The 18,372-nt window shown below is 34.7% G+C and overlaps 1 protein-coding gene across 1 annotated transcript in view; it reads right to left on the reverse strand.

Annotated features, from left to right (window-relative positions):
* The window catches only part of LOC150093990 (monocarboxylate transporter 12-B-like), a 46,333-nt gene that overhangs the window by 6,006 nt on the left and 21,955 nt on the right, over window positions 1-18,372 (reverse strand). The window contains exons 4-5 of the mRNA XM_090412824.1: window positions 16,916-18,139; window positions 7,656-7,781 (exon numbers count right to left, since the gene is read on the reverse strand). Of these exons, the coding sequence (XP_090268950.1) occupies window positions 7,656-7,781; window positions 16,916-18,139 (1,350 nt within the window). The remainder of the gene's footprint in view (window positions 1-7,655; window positions 7,782-16,915; window positions 18,140-18,372) is intronic.

Genomic DNA, 18,372 nt, shown 5'->3' on the forward strand with positions numbered 1-18,372 from the left:
ATCAGTTTCTATGGTATTGCAGTGCATGAGAAACATAAAAACCACGAAAAGGAGTATTTACGAAATTTATAAAATTTTCATAAGTTGTACACTGATTACCTTCTACACTTTTAAGATTTAAATAGACAAATATTAAAATAATTATGAATATATATAATTATCAGTATTAATTAGTTTTAAGAGTGCAGTTCCTTGAGTGGATATCTCAGATGGGGTGCGGTTCTCCGTGAAATTAGAAGTTCAACACTCAGAGCAAGAGATGTAATAGTTATTAAATGACAATAAAGTCACTTGTTCTCGCATCTGAGCATTAGATGTATGCTTATTTGTTGGAGAAAAGATGTGTTCTGTACTGTGAATAATCGTATAATTTCCAAACTTTTTTTTTTTATTATTGTTGACACCATAGCTTATTTATTGTTAGTGTACAACAGTACAGCTGACTCCTCGACGTTTATATCCTTCAACCTCAACTTCCCCTCCCAGAAGTAGAATGAAGTAACAACTTAATTGATGCAAATAAAACTATTGCTTTAAGTGTTTGGATGATTAAAAATAAAACTAAGAACTTTCAGAAGTAGAAGTTTCAATCCAATATCAGTACACCACTGCAACAAACATTAGTTATTCCAACTAACTACTGTTTTTGACTCAGTAAATTCAGCTGCAGCAATAGTTAATATAATAAGAACAGAATCGCGTTCTACGTTTTTTGTGCACTCCTGAAGTGGAACTATAGCGCCTTTATTTTGATAATTTTCTGTATTTCGACAGCCACTCAGTGAAGGTTTAATCATGCTGAAAAATGTTACGGATAACAGAAAAGAAATGGCGTCCAAATCCCCGTATTTGCTTGAAGAATTTAACCAAAGGAAATTCGTCCAGTGTAAGGTCTGTGGAATGTATGTTTTGCCGAGAGCGGCTGGAGTTTGGTTTGAGAGCGATAGTAGTGGGAAAGTGTGTCGAAAGTGAGGATATAAAGGGTGTCTCAGGTCACGATATTTACGTGATGGATGAAAGTCAGGATGCGATAGAAATTTTGTGATGTAACCAGATAGCATAGAGAGTAAATTTAAAATTGATACAGTTGATGGTGAAAGTAAAAGTACAGAGCGAGAGAATGGTTTGACTGATAAAAACAAACGAAGAGTTAGCTGCAATGAGGGAGATAGTTCGGTTGCGCGGAGTGATACATAGGGCGAAGCGGCAGCTGGAGTGATTACAAAAATGTCTACCAAGTGGATTAGCTAACAAAAAGAAGCAAGTGCGTGATAAGATAAATGAGAACATGATCGGGAGTGAAAGAAAAATTAAGGAGCGAGTGTTATATTGCATGGTGATTCAGTAGTAAAAGGTGTAATAGATGAGAGTTTGACAAAATCGTGCTTTTAGGGAACGAAAATTAATAATGTAAGTGAGGCATTTAAATCATTTCCCGGCCACTACTATCATTTCTTTCATCTTATGAAAGAAATGATAGTAGTGGCCGGAAAATGATTTAAAAGGTGAAAAAGTTGCTATGAGAGAGGACTTGAAAGAATTACTAGTGGTATCAAAAGCAAAGAGTGAGAGAGTTAAGATAGTTAGTCTGTTTCCGCAGACTAACTATCTTAAGGATAGTTAGTCTGCGGAAGAAGGAGGGCTATAATTGCGAATAACTCTATGCGTAGGTTATGCAGGAGGAGTGGTGTGATGTTTGTCGATGTGTGGAGTGAGTTTGATGGGCGAAAGGACTTATACAAGAAGGATGGTTTGCATCTGAATGGATTTGGTGTTCGGAGACTGGAAAAATTGTTGCTGAATGAAGTGAAAGTGGATGTGCAGAATCAGGGAAACTAGAGCTTTTAGGGAGGGTGGGGGATGCTGTTAAGTGGACATGCAGACATCAGTGAGGCAGTTGAATGTAAGAATGTGTATAATATGCCTGAGTTAGGACGAAGGATAACAAACCAAAATGGGATAGTAAGTATAAGGCGTCAAAATAGGGGTAGGGCTATGCACTTTATGTACACTAATGCCAGGAGTATTCGGAATAAGAAGGAGGAATTTTTGGCCTTGGTTAGTTCTTCCTGGCCACTGATTATTGGCATTAGTGAGACATGGCTAACAGAAGATGATATAGTTAGTGGGATAGAATGTGAGGGGTATAGTGTATTCAGGAAAGACAGAGAGAAAAGAATGGGGGAGTGGAGTGTTATTGATGATAGCTGATGAACTTCAGCCAAATTGAACAGAAGTTCAATTTCAGTATAGTGAAAATAGCACATTTAAGGCTATCTGGTGTGAGTTGAGGTCAGCAGAACAAAATTTACAGTTGGATGCTGCTATAGACCTGGCAATGGAATAGATGATGGAGACAATATGCATAGGCAAATAGACTCAATGAGTGGAGGACAGGTAATTATTATGGGGGATTTCAACTATAGTAACATTGATTGGAGGGAGGAGAGGCAAATGGGAGGAAGGAAATGACTTTTATGCAGTTACTAAATGATAACTACCTGAGACAGCATGTAATGGAATATACTAGGGGTTCGAGAGTGCTTGACCTAGTAATTGCATCTGAGAAATTGTATTGAATACGACCATATTGCCACCACTTGTTGAGAGTGATCATAAGGTCTTGACCTGGGAAGTGGCTAAATGTGTGGAATTTTCAATTAAGACAGGGTGCATTGTGGAATTACCGGGCTGGTAAGTATGACGAGCTTAGGAGATTGCTTGGATCAGTGCCATGGCATGTTAAACTGCAAGAGCTGGATGTTGATAATGCATGGGAAGTGGTTAAGAAGCGTTTGAGGGAGGTAATAGCTGACTACATACCTAGAGTCTGGAGAGTAAATGAAGTGGGAGTTAAATGGATGAATAACACCATTAAGCTTGAGCTGCAAAAAAAAAAGAAACAATTGTGGATGAAATTTAAGGAGAAAGGTGACTTGCAGGCGCACGAACCGTACAAAGCACAGGCCAGAAGGGTAACTAGTGTGGTAAGAAAAGCTAAAGCAGATTATGAAAGTAAATTAGCAATGCAAGCTAAAGTGAATTCCAAACAGTTCTTTCGATATGCTGCAAGTAAAAGAAAAATTGTATACGGGAAAATGATTCTAAGGAATGCCGATGGCAGGGAGGTAACTGAATCAGCTGAAATAGTAGAATTACTAAGCGAACACTTTGCAAGAGTATATCATCCAGGCTGTGATATTGCAGGAATGAGAGAACGAATGGTTGATACAGGAATTGAAGTGAATGAAATGGAGGTGAATAGTATATTACATAACCTTAATGTAAATACATCTGTGGAATTGGATGGTATACCAGCTCGAGTCTTACGTGAAGCGACAAAGGAATTGTCAGTTCCCTTGACCATATTGTTTACTTCAAGTCTCAGCTCTGGGTTAGTCCTGAGGGGGTGGAAAGAGGGGAAGATAGTTCCATTGCATAAAGGAGGTTCCAAGACTGCTGTTTGTAAATTACCGACCGTTCAGCATATCAGGAATCGTTGTCAAGATCTTGGAGAAAATAGTCAAGAGAAAAATACAGGATTGGATAGATGAAAATGGGATACTGTATGGGGACAGCATGGTTTTGTGAAGGTAGATCATGCCTCAGTAACTTGCTAACGTTTTTTAATACAGTAACGGCTGAATTGGATAAGGGTAATGGATTTACAGTGATTCTACTGGACTTTGCTAAGGCCTTTGACAGGATACCACATGGAATTCTAATCAGTAAACTGCAGCACATGGGGATGGATATATAGGGTTGGTAAGATGGATAGGAAGGTGGTTGATGAAAAGATATCAGAGAGTAGTTTATTCAGGAGTGGAGTCCAAAAGAAGGTCTGTTACTAGTGGTGTGCCGCAGGGTTCTGTTCTTGGACCACTGCTATTTAATTTGTTCATTAATGATATAGGAAAGGATCTGAGAGGAACTGTTCATTTATTTGCTGATGATGCAAAGTTGAGTAGAGCAATAGTGAATGCACACGATGTCAAAATTTTGCAGGATGATTTGGATAAATTGGCAATCTGGGCTACTGAGAATGGATGTCAGTTTAATGTAGCAAAGTGTAAAGTTATGCATTTTAGGGTGAAAAAATTAGCAGTAGTATATCACATTGGTGGAACTGTACTCCAGGAGGTTGACGAAACCAGAGATTTGGGTGTTGGTGGATAGGGAGTTGAAGTTTAGGGGGTACATAGCCAAGGTGGCTAAATCAGCTCATCAGATCACTTGGTTACTGAAGAATACTTTGACGAGCAGATATAAGCAATTATTGTTCCTCTTTATCGAGCCTTGATAAGACCCCATCTTGACTACTGTGCCCAGATCTGGGCCCCCTGGGTTTCTTCTTGATGAGGAGGAGGTAGAGAGGATCCAGAGGCGAGTGACCAAGATGATAGCTGGTCTATGGAATGAACCTTACGAGAATAGGTTGAAGATCTGTGGGTTATAGAAATTAGTTGATAGGTGGAAAAGGGATGATATGATTGAGACATTCAAATTACTAAAGGGTTTTTACAAGATTAATTCAGAAGAAATTTTTCAGAACAGGTCTGGTGATGGGAAAACTAGGGGCATCCATGGAAACTGAGCAAGAGTGTAGTTAGCAAGGGTGTTAGAACTAGGTTTTTTTACTTGGAGAGTGGTGAATGAGTGGAATAAGCTGCCAGAGTTTGTTGTGGGTGCCATGACTGTGAATGAGTTCAAAGCAAAGTATGATATATAGTGTGCGAATGCCGAATAGTTGTTCTTGATATGATGTTTATGGCCTCCCTCGATGAGTCCAAGGCCTCCTTGGAGTTGCCCATAATAATAATAATAATAATAATAATAATAATAATAATAATAATAATAATAATAATAATAATAATAATAATAATAATCCCATTTCGTCAAATGCATAACTCGAATGTGTATAGTTCTGTAAGTATATGATATTGATTTCAGTACTAAAGTACCATACTACCATAAAAACTTTTCTAATAAAAAAATCATCCTGTAATTCATTTAGTACGATTATCAGCGTTTCCTGATCTTTTATCTTTAAGCCTTATATTATGTCCATACTTTACATAAACGAACTGAGCATTTTCAATTTCTTATTTTATTTTTCTCACTTCTTGTCGTGACTACGATCAACTTTTGGTAAATAAGTGCTTGTAACCATATGTACATGTATTAAATTTTCTAGCTTTGGTTGAAAATCTCACAGGTGTGGCATTGAGTTCTGTTATTATTATTATTATTATTATTATTATTATTATTATTATTATTATTATTATTATTATTATTATTATTCCTGATACTTCCAAGGAGTCCGAAGACTCATCGCGGGAGGACATCTTCAACTGTCTCTACACCTTACCTCTACTACGAATCAACGCCATCTACCGCCCACCTCCAACACCCCCACAACTAGTAAGTTTATATTTTCAGATAAAGAACAATTCAGAATCTTTGTAATGTTGATTACAGAAACCAAGGTGTAAACTCTTGTTTTTTTCCAGTTAGGAAAATATTTGTTTTTGGGTTTTTAAAGAGCTTTGGAATTTCTTTTGTTGCGTGAAAAAAAAATAGTTTTTTTCCCTGAAATGGGCAGTATATCTCCTAAACAGATTCGTATTGAGATAAATAGTATATGAATGAAAATCTTCTTAATATTAAAAACTGAATCGTTCTTATTATAAGCTTGAACTGCAAACACATGAATTAATTGCGTAGTTGGAAATATGAATTTGGACTAACAATTCAATCGTTGGTTTAAAGTAATGTAATATCAAAGAATACTGAAGAAATTATATCTGAAAATTACACGACTGAGTACGTTTAAAAATAGACATTTGCATTAGAATGTTGATGCATGAAAAGTACTAGAATAAAACGAAAGAATTTACAACAGTGAAAAAAATCCTGGTTCTGCACATTTCGCTGTGCAACGTTCTGAACAGGATTAATATCATCACAAAAGCTTACAGTAAATTTCCTCTTTACTTCATCAGTAGATGACGAAATAGGGAAAGACACTTACTTCATATTTAGATCTTCAAAAAATTTAAAAACATTTATATTCAACCAGCGTGGATATTTATTAAAATACATAACTGATACTTGCAGGTTAAAAGATTAGAGAATAAATAATAATTAGATTATTGAAATGTGATTGAATGAAGTGCTTTTGATTTACCATATTCAAATAGTAGAAGTGAAATTCAAGACGATCAGTATGCATTTATGTTTCTAAAATTATTTGTATACTTGGATCCAAACATATAGCATTGAATATAACTACAAATGACAGAAGGTCTTCTAGTAGTGCAGGAATGTCAATGAGGTTGCACAATATCTTTCATTTTCGCTCGCAACGTCATAAGAATTCTTGAAGGTTGGTGATTATTTTGAATTACAGCCGAAACTTCTACGAATATGAAGACAGTGTATTATGCTTGTTAATTATGTACACGTACTGGCAATGAATTAAATTTGTCTATTTAATACCGTGTTGGACCTTCTTTGCGGACTGCCAATACCGATACTCTTCAATTCCCTGCGTATAGTTCGTTGAGATATTCGTCGGCAACAGCTTACATCAAACTTCGAAAGCTCCTTTGTTTTCCCATTGTGATCAACTCTATCGATGATTACTGACCAGTAGCATTCTTAAATAGTTGCCTAGAACACGTGGTGATGACACACGTGATCAAGTATAAAAATAGCTTTCCACTATTTTTTTCCATATAAGGGTAACATTGAATTTGGGCAATGTAACACTTCGCGATATCAATCATGGCATTCGGTATGTGAATGTGAGGTAAAGTTAATCATGGGGAAAAAGTTTTAATTTTTTTTAAAATAGCCACTTTTTCAGAAAATAAATTTTCATTTTCTCTTCTTGATTTCTAGTGCAATACAACAGTATTAAATAAAAAAAAACACAAGTTCAAATGCATAGTGTTCTAAATCAGTTTCAGGCTCTGTATATTTATATAGGTGAAAGGAACGTAAAGTTAGACTGTTGCTGACAAACGTAAGCGACCTAAAAAAGCTTTCTTGTAAAGAGCTCGATATGCGGGTGGTGGGATATTCTAAACAGTAATTCCTGTGATAAAATTGAACACTTATTCAAGAACCTATGGAGTAAAACTTGTACTTCGTGTACTCCTTAGGAGCATCATCGTCTCTTAAAATCTTGCTTAAAATCTTCAATGTATGTGCATGTATATGGGGAGATATGATCAGGGAAGAAGAAGAAGATATAATTGTTTGTGTGAATACTGCTTTTCGGTGTATGCAATCTAAGTAACACTATCGTTTTGTTTGTAGGTTCTAATCATCGCTCATTCTGCGATTCACGTGATTGGTATTACTGAGTGATATGCTTCGATGAATTCTTTTTTCAGTAGATAGTTACGCATAAGGTCACGAGAATCCGGTGTCTCAACTCGAGAATGTGAATTATGTGAGGACATTGGCAGAAAAGAGGTCATCTATCAAAATAAATGGTAACATAAGTGGAACATTCCCTTATCTTGGTGTTCTACATAATGGCCAATGGCCTTGAGGTTTTTTTTCCCAAAACTTTCCATTTCGTTTACAGAGATCGTCAGTAACTTATAAACATGTATTTTAAACTTACAAACATCAGAATTACTTACCAGCTATGGGAGAGCCAATTATTGAAGCTATGCCCTGAAATAGCAAGAGAAGGCCAAAAGCATTGGTTAATTTTTCAAGGCCCAAGAGTTCCACACAAATGATTGAACGAAGAGCTGCAAAACACGCTATAAAAATAAAGATTAAGAATATTACCATTACTTCGTGATAGTAACGTACTTTGGAACATACGTTTTATGGAAAATGGCATTTAATGGATGAAACAAAAAGTTAATTATTTCAATATATAATATTATGTATAAGAGTTATACATTATGTTTTACTATAAGTGTAGCCATAGATATGTATTTGGAGAAGTAAAAATTGCTATTCTTTTAGTTATTTTCATGGAATTGCATTTCCATACTAGGGTTATTTCTAAAAATGGTTTGCTTCGAAAAAAATTACTCTTAATTAAAGAATTTCATCACATTCAATTGAATTATATTTCTGTGCAGTCATTTTAGATTCAACAAATATTCTCTAAGTCTTCAAATAGAATCACACTATCAAATTGAACGATTGGGTTTCATTACTGAATTGTGAAAAATTATCCACTAGGAAGCTTATCCACTCTTATGTTTAAGAAAACTGAACTATAGTTTATTTGTGTATTGGTCATAGCCAACTATCTGTTTCTGATTTGTTTGGCCATCCTTGTTGTCCAAGTGGTTAGCTTATCCACTCTGAACAGTAGGCTAACTCATGGAAAATGATTTGGCCTACTGGAAAATGAGTCAGTGAACAAAAATACAAAATACAAAAATTAATTTAAAAAGTACTTAGCCAATCCATAGCTATTAGTACCATGAATGGGTTAAGGATTTTTTTAACTGGGAGTCATAAAAAATTCTGGTTGCCGTTATAAAAGCTTGAAGAACACTAATCTAGACGCAGGAAATTTGCCAAAACGCAATTTGAAATGTCATGAAATAGTTATTAATAAGTATTTCGAAGAAAACACTAAAACAAAAAAAATACTCACTTGAGGTAGCATATTAACTTTATTAACTTTGTAGAACTTCATTTTGTAATTAACGTTCACAAGATTTGTGCATACAAAAAGAATTTTCTTTACATTTAGAAATTTGAGAAATTTCTTTAAATTTAGAAATATGTGAAATTTGATTAATTAGCTAGTTGATATTTTACTTAAAGTTTTACATTCTCCGTCATATTATCTTACAAGTGTACACGACCCATGCTAAAGAATTTTAACTGCTAAGTTTATCAACATTGATTTTTGCTATAGCATATTACTATAAAAAACGCTAGAGGACGCTTTGTCTTTTATGTCAAATCGTCTGCTAACGTATTTGTAGTGGTACCTGCATTAAATTTAATGGATTTTAAAGTGCTTGTTAGAACGTAAGTTATAATTATATTACAGTAAACAAAATACTTCTTTATCAAGGTGCATTGCTTTTAATATTTAATTGAATATTATGTTATGTTAATATTTAATTATTTTATTGTAAAAATGCAAAAATTGCATTTTTTGTACCAGTATCATATGTAACGAATGCTATTCAAAGATTCTCGTTGATATCTTTTGAAATATTTTAATGGGATATTAAAGCAATTTTCTTAAAATGTCACGAATATTGCAAAAATGGAAAGTTTCAATTTTTAAGACATAGCGAAATATGTATATGTGTGTGTATGTGTGTGCATACACACGTGTGTGTGTGCGTGTGTGCGTGCGTGCGCGCGCGCATGCGTATTCTAAAGTAAATGATTTTGCATGTACATAATTTTATAGTTCATGATCATAATTATCTCTAATTTCAAAGAGTTGGAGCTTAATGTTTGCTCCAGCATGAAATACTGTTGATAAGCTTTTTTAAAGGAGGGTCGTAAGGGTTCTGAAGCGCAAACATATAACCCTTCTCGATCAACTCAACCTTGTTTCTCGTGATACGACCTGTTGTAATTTCAAGAGTAACTTGCAACCGAGTATTGCCCGTCTTTAGTTGGAGGAAATAGCAACCACATATTTTCTTTTATGAACTACAATTTGGAGAAACGCAAGTCCCGAGGCCTTTTACTAGGAACTGACTATTGCTAGGCCAGCAACCTGACGCAAGAAATTTTACCTTACATTTACCTTACCCAACAGAGAAACACTCGGAAAGACTCTTTGGAAGATAATTATGTAATTTATATAAATAGACATAAATAAAATAAAGCAAGTCTCCTAACGCCCTGAACCCTTTAGCCATCGCTGATAGTGAGCTTGAGAATATCAATGAATGACGTCCCGAAAAGAGAAATTACGGCAGGCACGTGCTGCCATCTCATGGCCTTAAACCCTAACAGACGTACATTATGTCTGAAACAGTGCATTCTGTGGTGAAGTTTTAAAATGCTGTGGTATAGGGTTAAAACATGAGTTTCTCGGAGAGAAACCCTACTCACCTGTTGCACAATAGTTGAAATCTGGCGTGCTCATCTTTATAAAAGAATTTATGCCACACTGCTTAAAACGTTTCGTAGGCAACACGTAAAATTAAAATGAGAAAATGCTTCAAAAGGTATATTAGAGAAAGACAAAATTTGCATAATCACCACACTGTGAAAATGGGGATTCAAAACAGCAGAACATCAAGGTACTTCTACAAAAAAAGTGTATTGGGCCCATTTTTAAACTCTGGGAGTCTCTGAAAGCTTGTTAAGGAGTAGCGCGAAATACTGATGTCACAGAAATATTTTCGAGCAAGCATACCGAACAAATATTATCCTTTAAGCTTACCCAAACAGGCCTTGTTGTATGTACACATTTTCTGTATAATAACGAAAGGAAACGTAGTCGGACAACATTAAATGAATTATGTCACGAAGAAAAGTCTTAAATTTGTTTTTCAGAAAATACAAGTACAAGCAATATTTGTATATAATAAAATAGTATCATGTAGTTGTTAAGCAGGTGTGAAATGTTTCTATGGCAACAGTAGGTTCTGTTTACGAGATCAGAAAGAAACGGATAGATTTGTATCAGTGGTAAAACGTAGGCCATTATTTCCAAACGTTTTTCGTCCGACTTTCTCCACACATTCTTTAGAACTCTCGGGGAGGAATATTTTAGCACGTTGTACACCTGCCACTAACCACTGCGTATATGCTTGAGCGTGTAAGAAACTAATATAAGAAAAATATGTGCATACACTTGTTAAAAGTTGAAATAAAAACACCGAAAATATTACTTAATACCCGTCGCAACCGTGGTGGCATCTGGGTTAAAGTTACCAAAATGGGTAAACAGCAAACTACGAACAATGGAAAGTATGCCAAGGCAGTGAAAAAGCGAGGCTACTTAAAATGTGTAGCACCTCTTGCCATGTGAATGTCATTTTACGATATATGATGGAAAGCGATACAGATAAGAATTATTTACTTCACTCTAGCAAGCAACCAGTAATAATTAAGGACAAGAAAACGGTAAACAGGCCTACATATAGTTGGCATATTTGACATTTATTCTTACATGTGGGTTAATAAATCAGGGGGTGGAGTTGTACCCCACAAGAAGCAAGAAGCGATCTGTTGATATTTTCAGTCAGCCTTAATTTGAATCAAGACAAAATGAGAAATTCATTCAGTTTGAAGTGTGTCTGTCTCAGACAAAAATATAATGCAGTTTTGAAAGTATGAAGCCGTAGCCTAGAGATGCATTTAAAGTTATAGTGGTGGGTCGTTAAAATAACATTCATTAAAAAGGACAAGAATGATTTAATAATTTGTTTACTAAGATGAATTTGTTCCTTTTGTGGACGCAGTTGCTTTTCTGTGGGAAACGTAGAGACGTAATCATAGATCACTGCTGACCCAGTTCGTAGACACCATATCCACTGTAGAATTAAAAGGAGCAATTGGTTGGAATACCACTGTAGCAAATGCCTTTTTGTAACAGATTATTATTTTAATCTCACATCTAGGATATGATTCCAGGATTATCTAATTATTAGTTCATCATTAGCAATGTGCTATAGATTTACAAACTTTCATGGGTGGGATTGATATAAACAAATATACAGTATCGTCTACTAATTGTTATATGCTTATACCGGTCTCATACGGTAGCAGCAGAGTTCCCTCCTATTTCCGTTTCCCCAAAACAGATAAACCGGCTAGGCAATTAACAAATATAATACACTGGCTTTATTAGCTTTAGTTGCTTTGGTCGTAGCTTAACTGAACAGATAAATAGACATGCATCATTTAAATAATGAAACGGATCTCCTTTTATCTCTTCCATTTTGCAATATTACTGACAGATTATTAATCGACAAATGTGTATATTTATGTCGAAATGTGTATATTAATACAAACATGAGACTGCTAATGCAGTGAAGGTTTGTGTTGCCTAATAAATCATAGGCTTTATTATTTTTTTAATGCTGATTTGATGAAATAACGCACTTCAAGCTCTTTTCTCTATTCAGCTATTTTATCCGAAGAGGGAACAGAAACGTGTATTGCGTTTCATTGAAATCATTTATTTCAATAAAATGCAATACATGCTGTTCATAAATATAATTGTGATTTCCTGAATCTTATTCAATCTTCCAGTTAGACTAAAAGATCTTTTATATCAAGTAAATAACTTAGTTAATACAAACTTAATTTTTGAATTATCATTTTTGAATTTTATCATTTGGTAATGATAGGTCAGTCCGTCCTATCTCCATATGTTAGCCGTGTCTACCATTATGTGTATTCTATAGCTAGCTTGTGTTCTTTACTGAGCTTAAAGATCAAGTTTCAAGTAGCAAAAGCTTTTCCACCACTGCATGAGATAGCTTGATTCACCTTCAGTTGAATAGCTTATATTAAATGTATCTCGTGTTCTAGATGGGATTGAAACTCTGGTCTTATTTACCCAGCGATGTTATTAACACCTGCATTGATTGTATGAATATAGAGTGCTATTTTTAAATAAAGTAAAATTTACTTAACTAAAATAACTTTTAGGCTGACAAAATGTTTCGCATTCCCAAGACCAATCGCAGATGCAATAAATCATGATTCATGCTATTTCCTTCTGAAAGATTAATTTTCTTTTCTGCTTTCAGACTTCGAGTTTTATGATTAGAGGTTCATTCCGATACCTACCACTTCAAGCTGCGGAAATATTGAGTTCATATGCAAGTATAATTACATTTCCTGTTTACGAGAACAAAACTGCCTCTCTCAAAGGAGAGCCTCACGTACACAATTCGAATAGAAACATTATTCTAACTAGTATATGATAAATAGAATATGAGAGTTAGCTTTCGATCCATTTTACATTTGCATTGCAACTGGATAATATAGTTATATGATTTCTATATTATATCTGTATCTCAAAGCATACTTGCAACACTTCGTCATTAACTTCCATGCAGTTCTGTAGTGAGTGAGAAGAACGATATGTTATTTGGTTGGAAATATCTAAGTTTCATTCTAAGATGTGAGAAATATTTATAAGGGCCTTTCATTTAATTTACCTTAATTTAAACTTCAAATTAAAGTTTGGTAGATCGCATACGGAAATCGCAGAACTTCCTTCTTGGCAACCCCGTTTTTCTTCTCTATTTGACAACAAAAAAAATGGTTTTCATTTTCAACAAGCTACAGGGATTTCTAACCGCATCAATTGCATGTAAAGCATCATATTAATATTACAAAACACCGTATTAATTTCCATTCATTAAATTGGTAATTTCCGAATCATTTTTATAAATATCAAGTAATGTAAAATTTTAAACTGTTTATTTATTTATTTATTATATTTATCTACCAAGTGAATGCAACAAATACTATCTGTCTAAGAATTTGCAAATCGTAGGATTCATCAAGATAAAGAATGTGCCACTTTTATGATATGGGAAACATTGCATAAGGACATGCGATCTGAAGATGGAATAGCATCCTAGATTATTCCACGCTAAATAAACGAGGCAGTCGGAAGTAAGAAGAAGAGCCTTATTTCTTGACAGATGTCAAGTAAAGCGAATTAAATTACTTTTTAGGGTAGTAGAAAAATGGTGTACCAATATTTTGTGATAAATATACGGTAACGATATTATTACTTATGAATGAAGTAAATATCTGTGTGGTGGCACACGTGTATGTGTGCGTGTGGATCTTTAAAATTTTCAACCAGCACTTGCTGATTAATACATCAATAATTTAATATTGACTAGACTAAAAGGAAATCTAAATGCCACGATCTACTGACTAAATATTTTACAACAGGATATCATGAAGATGAAGCACTGCTACTTCTGTTTTCATTGGATCTTATTACTTGATTTCTTGTCTCTTAAAATAATCACCGAATGGAGCGATTTTCTCTGTGCAACAAACAGGCTGTAGGTTTGAATCTTACAGCCTCTATCGGTTGCGCAATTCGATTCTCAACTCACTCACTGCATTAATGTGGTATAGGTTGCTAAACGTTTCTTTGTGTGAGACTGTCATAAAAAGTAAACTGCAGTATAGTGCTTAATCGCTGTTTCCATTTCGTTCTCGTAAAAATATTCTAATCATCTCAGAAATTTTATTTACAAGAAACTTTGAACAGAAGTATCAGCTGACTTTACTCTTCAGCCAGCTACGACTCCTTGATTGCAAACTTTTGTCATAAGATTCAACGTCATCCATTCTGCAAGTAGGTTTAATTCCAACTGAGAATTGTTTGCTACTATACACCGTTTTTTATATTTCACCTTATATAAATTAAGATAGAAAAATTCGTGATTTATAGCCTCCCTCGATGAGTTCTTGACTCCCTGAAGGTCTCAGATAATAATAATAATGATAATAATAATAATAAGAAGATTAGGATATGTAAATCAGCATGAGAACGAAAACTGTGTGCACATTGGTTTTTATTTGTGGACAATTACAATATGACTGTCATTGTCTGTTTAAATTAACACGGACTTAATGATACCTTTACGCGGAATTAACGAACCCTTCATTTCATTCGTTTACTCATTTTTCTCTCGCTTGAAATAGTTAAAACCCATCTGCTCCCTTTTATATTTTCACACACACACACACGCACACGCACACACACACACACACAGTATGAAATTATCAAAACCTAGTGAATAATAAAATATAACAAAAGTTGAATTTCATAAAATCCCATTTACGCTTTGTGAGTACGTCTTTGTCGCTGGATATGACCTCACTGCAGTACTACGTGATGTTTATTGCTTAATGTGCTCGACTCTGACAGTGATTAACTATTATTTCATGTCAATAGGTTAACATGCAAAAAAACTTTTACGAGGAAATAAAAGAGTGGTTGATCAATTTATATGATGGCATGCAGGAAGTAAGCAGACCCAACAGACTGCAGTACACGTAACCAAAGATATTGTGGAATGTGTGCATTTACGTATATGCTTTGAGTAAAATGTCTATTTTTATTACTCCTTAACGTAATACAACAGAGCACACATAGTTGTATTTCTGAATCACTCCGGACATATTCTAAATGTTAGTGCTACAAGTATTATTTTATGTTACAACAGATTATATAATAAAATACAAGCCACAATTTTTCATTTCCCTGGAATTATATTTAAGATATGTGAAGTGCCAGCGCTCCAGTGGTAACAAAATGATAAGTTACACTGGAATGGCGTATGAGAATGGCATGGATTCGAAAAGATAACCGAAATATTTATGCCGACAGTCTTATCCTATCTTTCAACAAAATCGCTTCTGGCTGTGTACCAGTTTTTGATCGAACCACGCCTCGAAAGACATTTTACAAATTTACAGTAGGTATATGACCGTTAAGTTGATGCAGTTAAAGAAGGAAGCTTATTTCATTTCCTTCAGTCACGCACCAGCTCAGTGAAACGAATGCTGAAATGTATTGTCATGTATCAAGCCAGCTGCATCAGGGTAGTAATGTCTCATCATCGGAAGCATCCTATCTTTCTAAGGACCCTACATATGTCTGTCAATGCGGAATGTTAGAAACGAATTTAAGGATACGTTCATAACAAAATATATTTTGTACTTTATAAGTTCGTATTACTTTGCATTTATAGCGGATTATGCTTAATATCTGAAACATTGAATGGCCAAATATTAAGATGCCTAAAAATCCCGTATATTACAAGCGATACTTGCACAACGAACGATATTTGAACTTATAAACAACCCACTCGATGCTTTTCTGATGCAAGTGACATTATATTTGGAAAAAAATCGATATAGAACTTTCACTCTCTAACAGTACAGTTATTTGGAAGTTTCATTTCTAGGAGTGGAAGCCGTTTTTTTTTTTTAAAAAGGTCAGATATAGAATTCGCACCCAGTATCTCATATGTGTATTGCAAAGAATACCACCCGTTTGATACTTTGATTACCATATTGGGTATTTTTTATCTATTGGTTAGTATCTGATCAATTTGAAACTTGAACAATTTTATCACTTGATAAATTTTGGATAAAAATTCATACTGAATATAGACCTTTGAAATAAAAACAAAAACGTTCTTGCAATTATATAAAAATGGAGTTTAATACAGGGGAAGAAAGTAAGATTTAATAGAACTTTTAACTATCATATAACAAAAAATCTGTTAGCCCAAGAGCGTAATCAGAAATGATTAAACGTATGTCAAATTAGAAGTAACACTAATTGAAAATGTGGAAGACAGTTGTATTCTATGGCGTGACAAAATGCTGAGACTATTAATGAAAATCTAAGTTGACAAGTAAAGTGGGTAACTTTAACTGTCAACTTAGATTTAAAAATCATTATTATTTAAAAGGTTTTAAAAAAGAGACTTCGCTGTTGAACACGCGAAGTCATTTTTTCATGTAAATTCATTCACAAAATCTTATGAACCTCTGCACATTAGTACCTTACGTGAATTAAGGGGTGGGATAATCCGAAAATCCTCCTTCAGGTGTAAATAATGATGGAACACAAGAAGATGACATTTATCTACCACCTAAGGATATTTACAAACATCTGGGATGCAGCTCGGATCTTTTTTTTTTTTTGAATTTTGCCACGCACACATTGACATTATTTTTTGTAAAGATATAATTTATCTTTATATATAATATAAACTAAAGGTTCATAATTTATTCAGTATATTTCAGATGAAAACATATTCAAATAATTTTATTTATTAATCTTCTAGGTATTGTAAAACATATTTTATGTTTTACAATACCTAGAAGATTGTAAAATATCGATAAATATCGATAAATCTGAAAAGCATATATTTTATTATATTCTTACCTATCGAGAAGCCGAATAAAGCTGCGTAAGTCATCAACAAACCAAACGAGTTGAAAAAAGGACTGAAGAACGTCGCTAGTCCACCAAAAACGAGAGAACAGTTATTGATAAATAATGCGTTCACTTGAGGTTTGTCCGATATCCAGCCACAGAATACCCGGCCGATTGTATTGGTTATGCCGATAACAGAAAGAAGTAAGGTTGCCTGATCCTCAGGTATTCCAGTCAGCACAGCTCTGTCCACTAAGTACATAAAGGGCACAAATAATCCTGCGAGAGTCAAAAATCCGGAGAAAGATAGCATCAAAAATGTGGGGCTACGCAATAAAGAGAAGTCTAGCAATTGTCTGAAAGTGTCGGTCATATCCGAGGAACAACCACAAGTACGCTCTTCATCAGGACATGGTTTGAGCTCAGGCATCCTGGTGATACTCATATGATAGTGATCCATATCCGGTTGAGAACGAAACTCAGGAAGACGGATTAAACTTGCGCTGAAGAGAATGTCCTGTCTGTAGAAGGGTTTGGAAAAGTAGTGTTGTTTCCAGTTTTTGTTGTTTTTCTTTTTGATGTCTTCATTCTTAGAAGTTTTGCAAAACTTGGATGTCAAACGGAATCTTTTCATGATGTTGTTGTTATTGTTGTGATTTTTCAATAGAGAGAATAGTCCGTCTTGTACGACTTCACTATAGGGAGGAGGTGGACTGTTATTGCTTCCAGTTGGAGAACTCGTACAGTCGGTGTTGTAATCACTCGATGTAAGTTTGTCACTGCCTTTGTTCGATAAGCTTTCGTGGTCCTTATACTCTGACTCTACGTGGTTCACGGTTTGCCCATTGTGGTCATCGTTACTGGTGATAATCGTGGGAAAGCTCCTGCTGCTTGTCTCTCTAAGAAGGGCGTCGTCCACTGATTCTTCCGAGTCCCACTTTCGCATCGCATCTCTAGCTTCTTTTATTCTTAAAAGTAACGGTTTCACTTCCTGAGGTTCCAGAGGTCGAAATAAAGATCCAAATACCGCACAGTTCAGAATGATCCCAGCCAAGATTAAGATGGCTCCCCGCCAGCTGTATACTGCTATAAGAAATTTCACAAGCGGGGCTACAATGAATGCCCCAACTCCCGAACCACACACTGCTATTCCAGTAGCAAATGCCCTTCGTTGCTCGAAGTAAAAACCAACAGTCACAATGGCAGGTAAATAGATAAAGCCGAAACCAATTCCTGAAATAAAAAGGCAAGTGTTTTAGATAAGAAACAATTAAACTAAAATACTAACTTGGTATTCGACACTAAAATACTAAGTTATATTCGAAAAATATGAAATATTTTTATTAAAATATGAAAAATATATTTAATATTTTAATCAAATATATGCACAAAACGAAAACTAATTTGTTGGCTTTAGCTACTTTGGAGTTAACTAGACATCAATTAATCAGTACAGACAGAATCAC

Source organism: Typopeltis vanoorti, chromosome 23, assembly GCF_054136105.1.
Source record: "Typopeltis vanoorti isolate ZY-2024b chromosome 23, IOZ_Tvanoo_1.0, whole genome shotgun sequence".
NCBI classification, from domain to species: domain Eukaryota; kingdom Metazoa; phylum Arthropoda; class Arachnida; order Uropygi; family Thelyphonidae; genus Typopeltis; species Typopeltis vanoorti.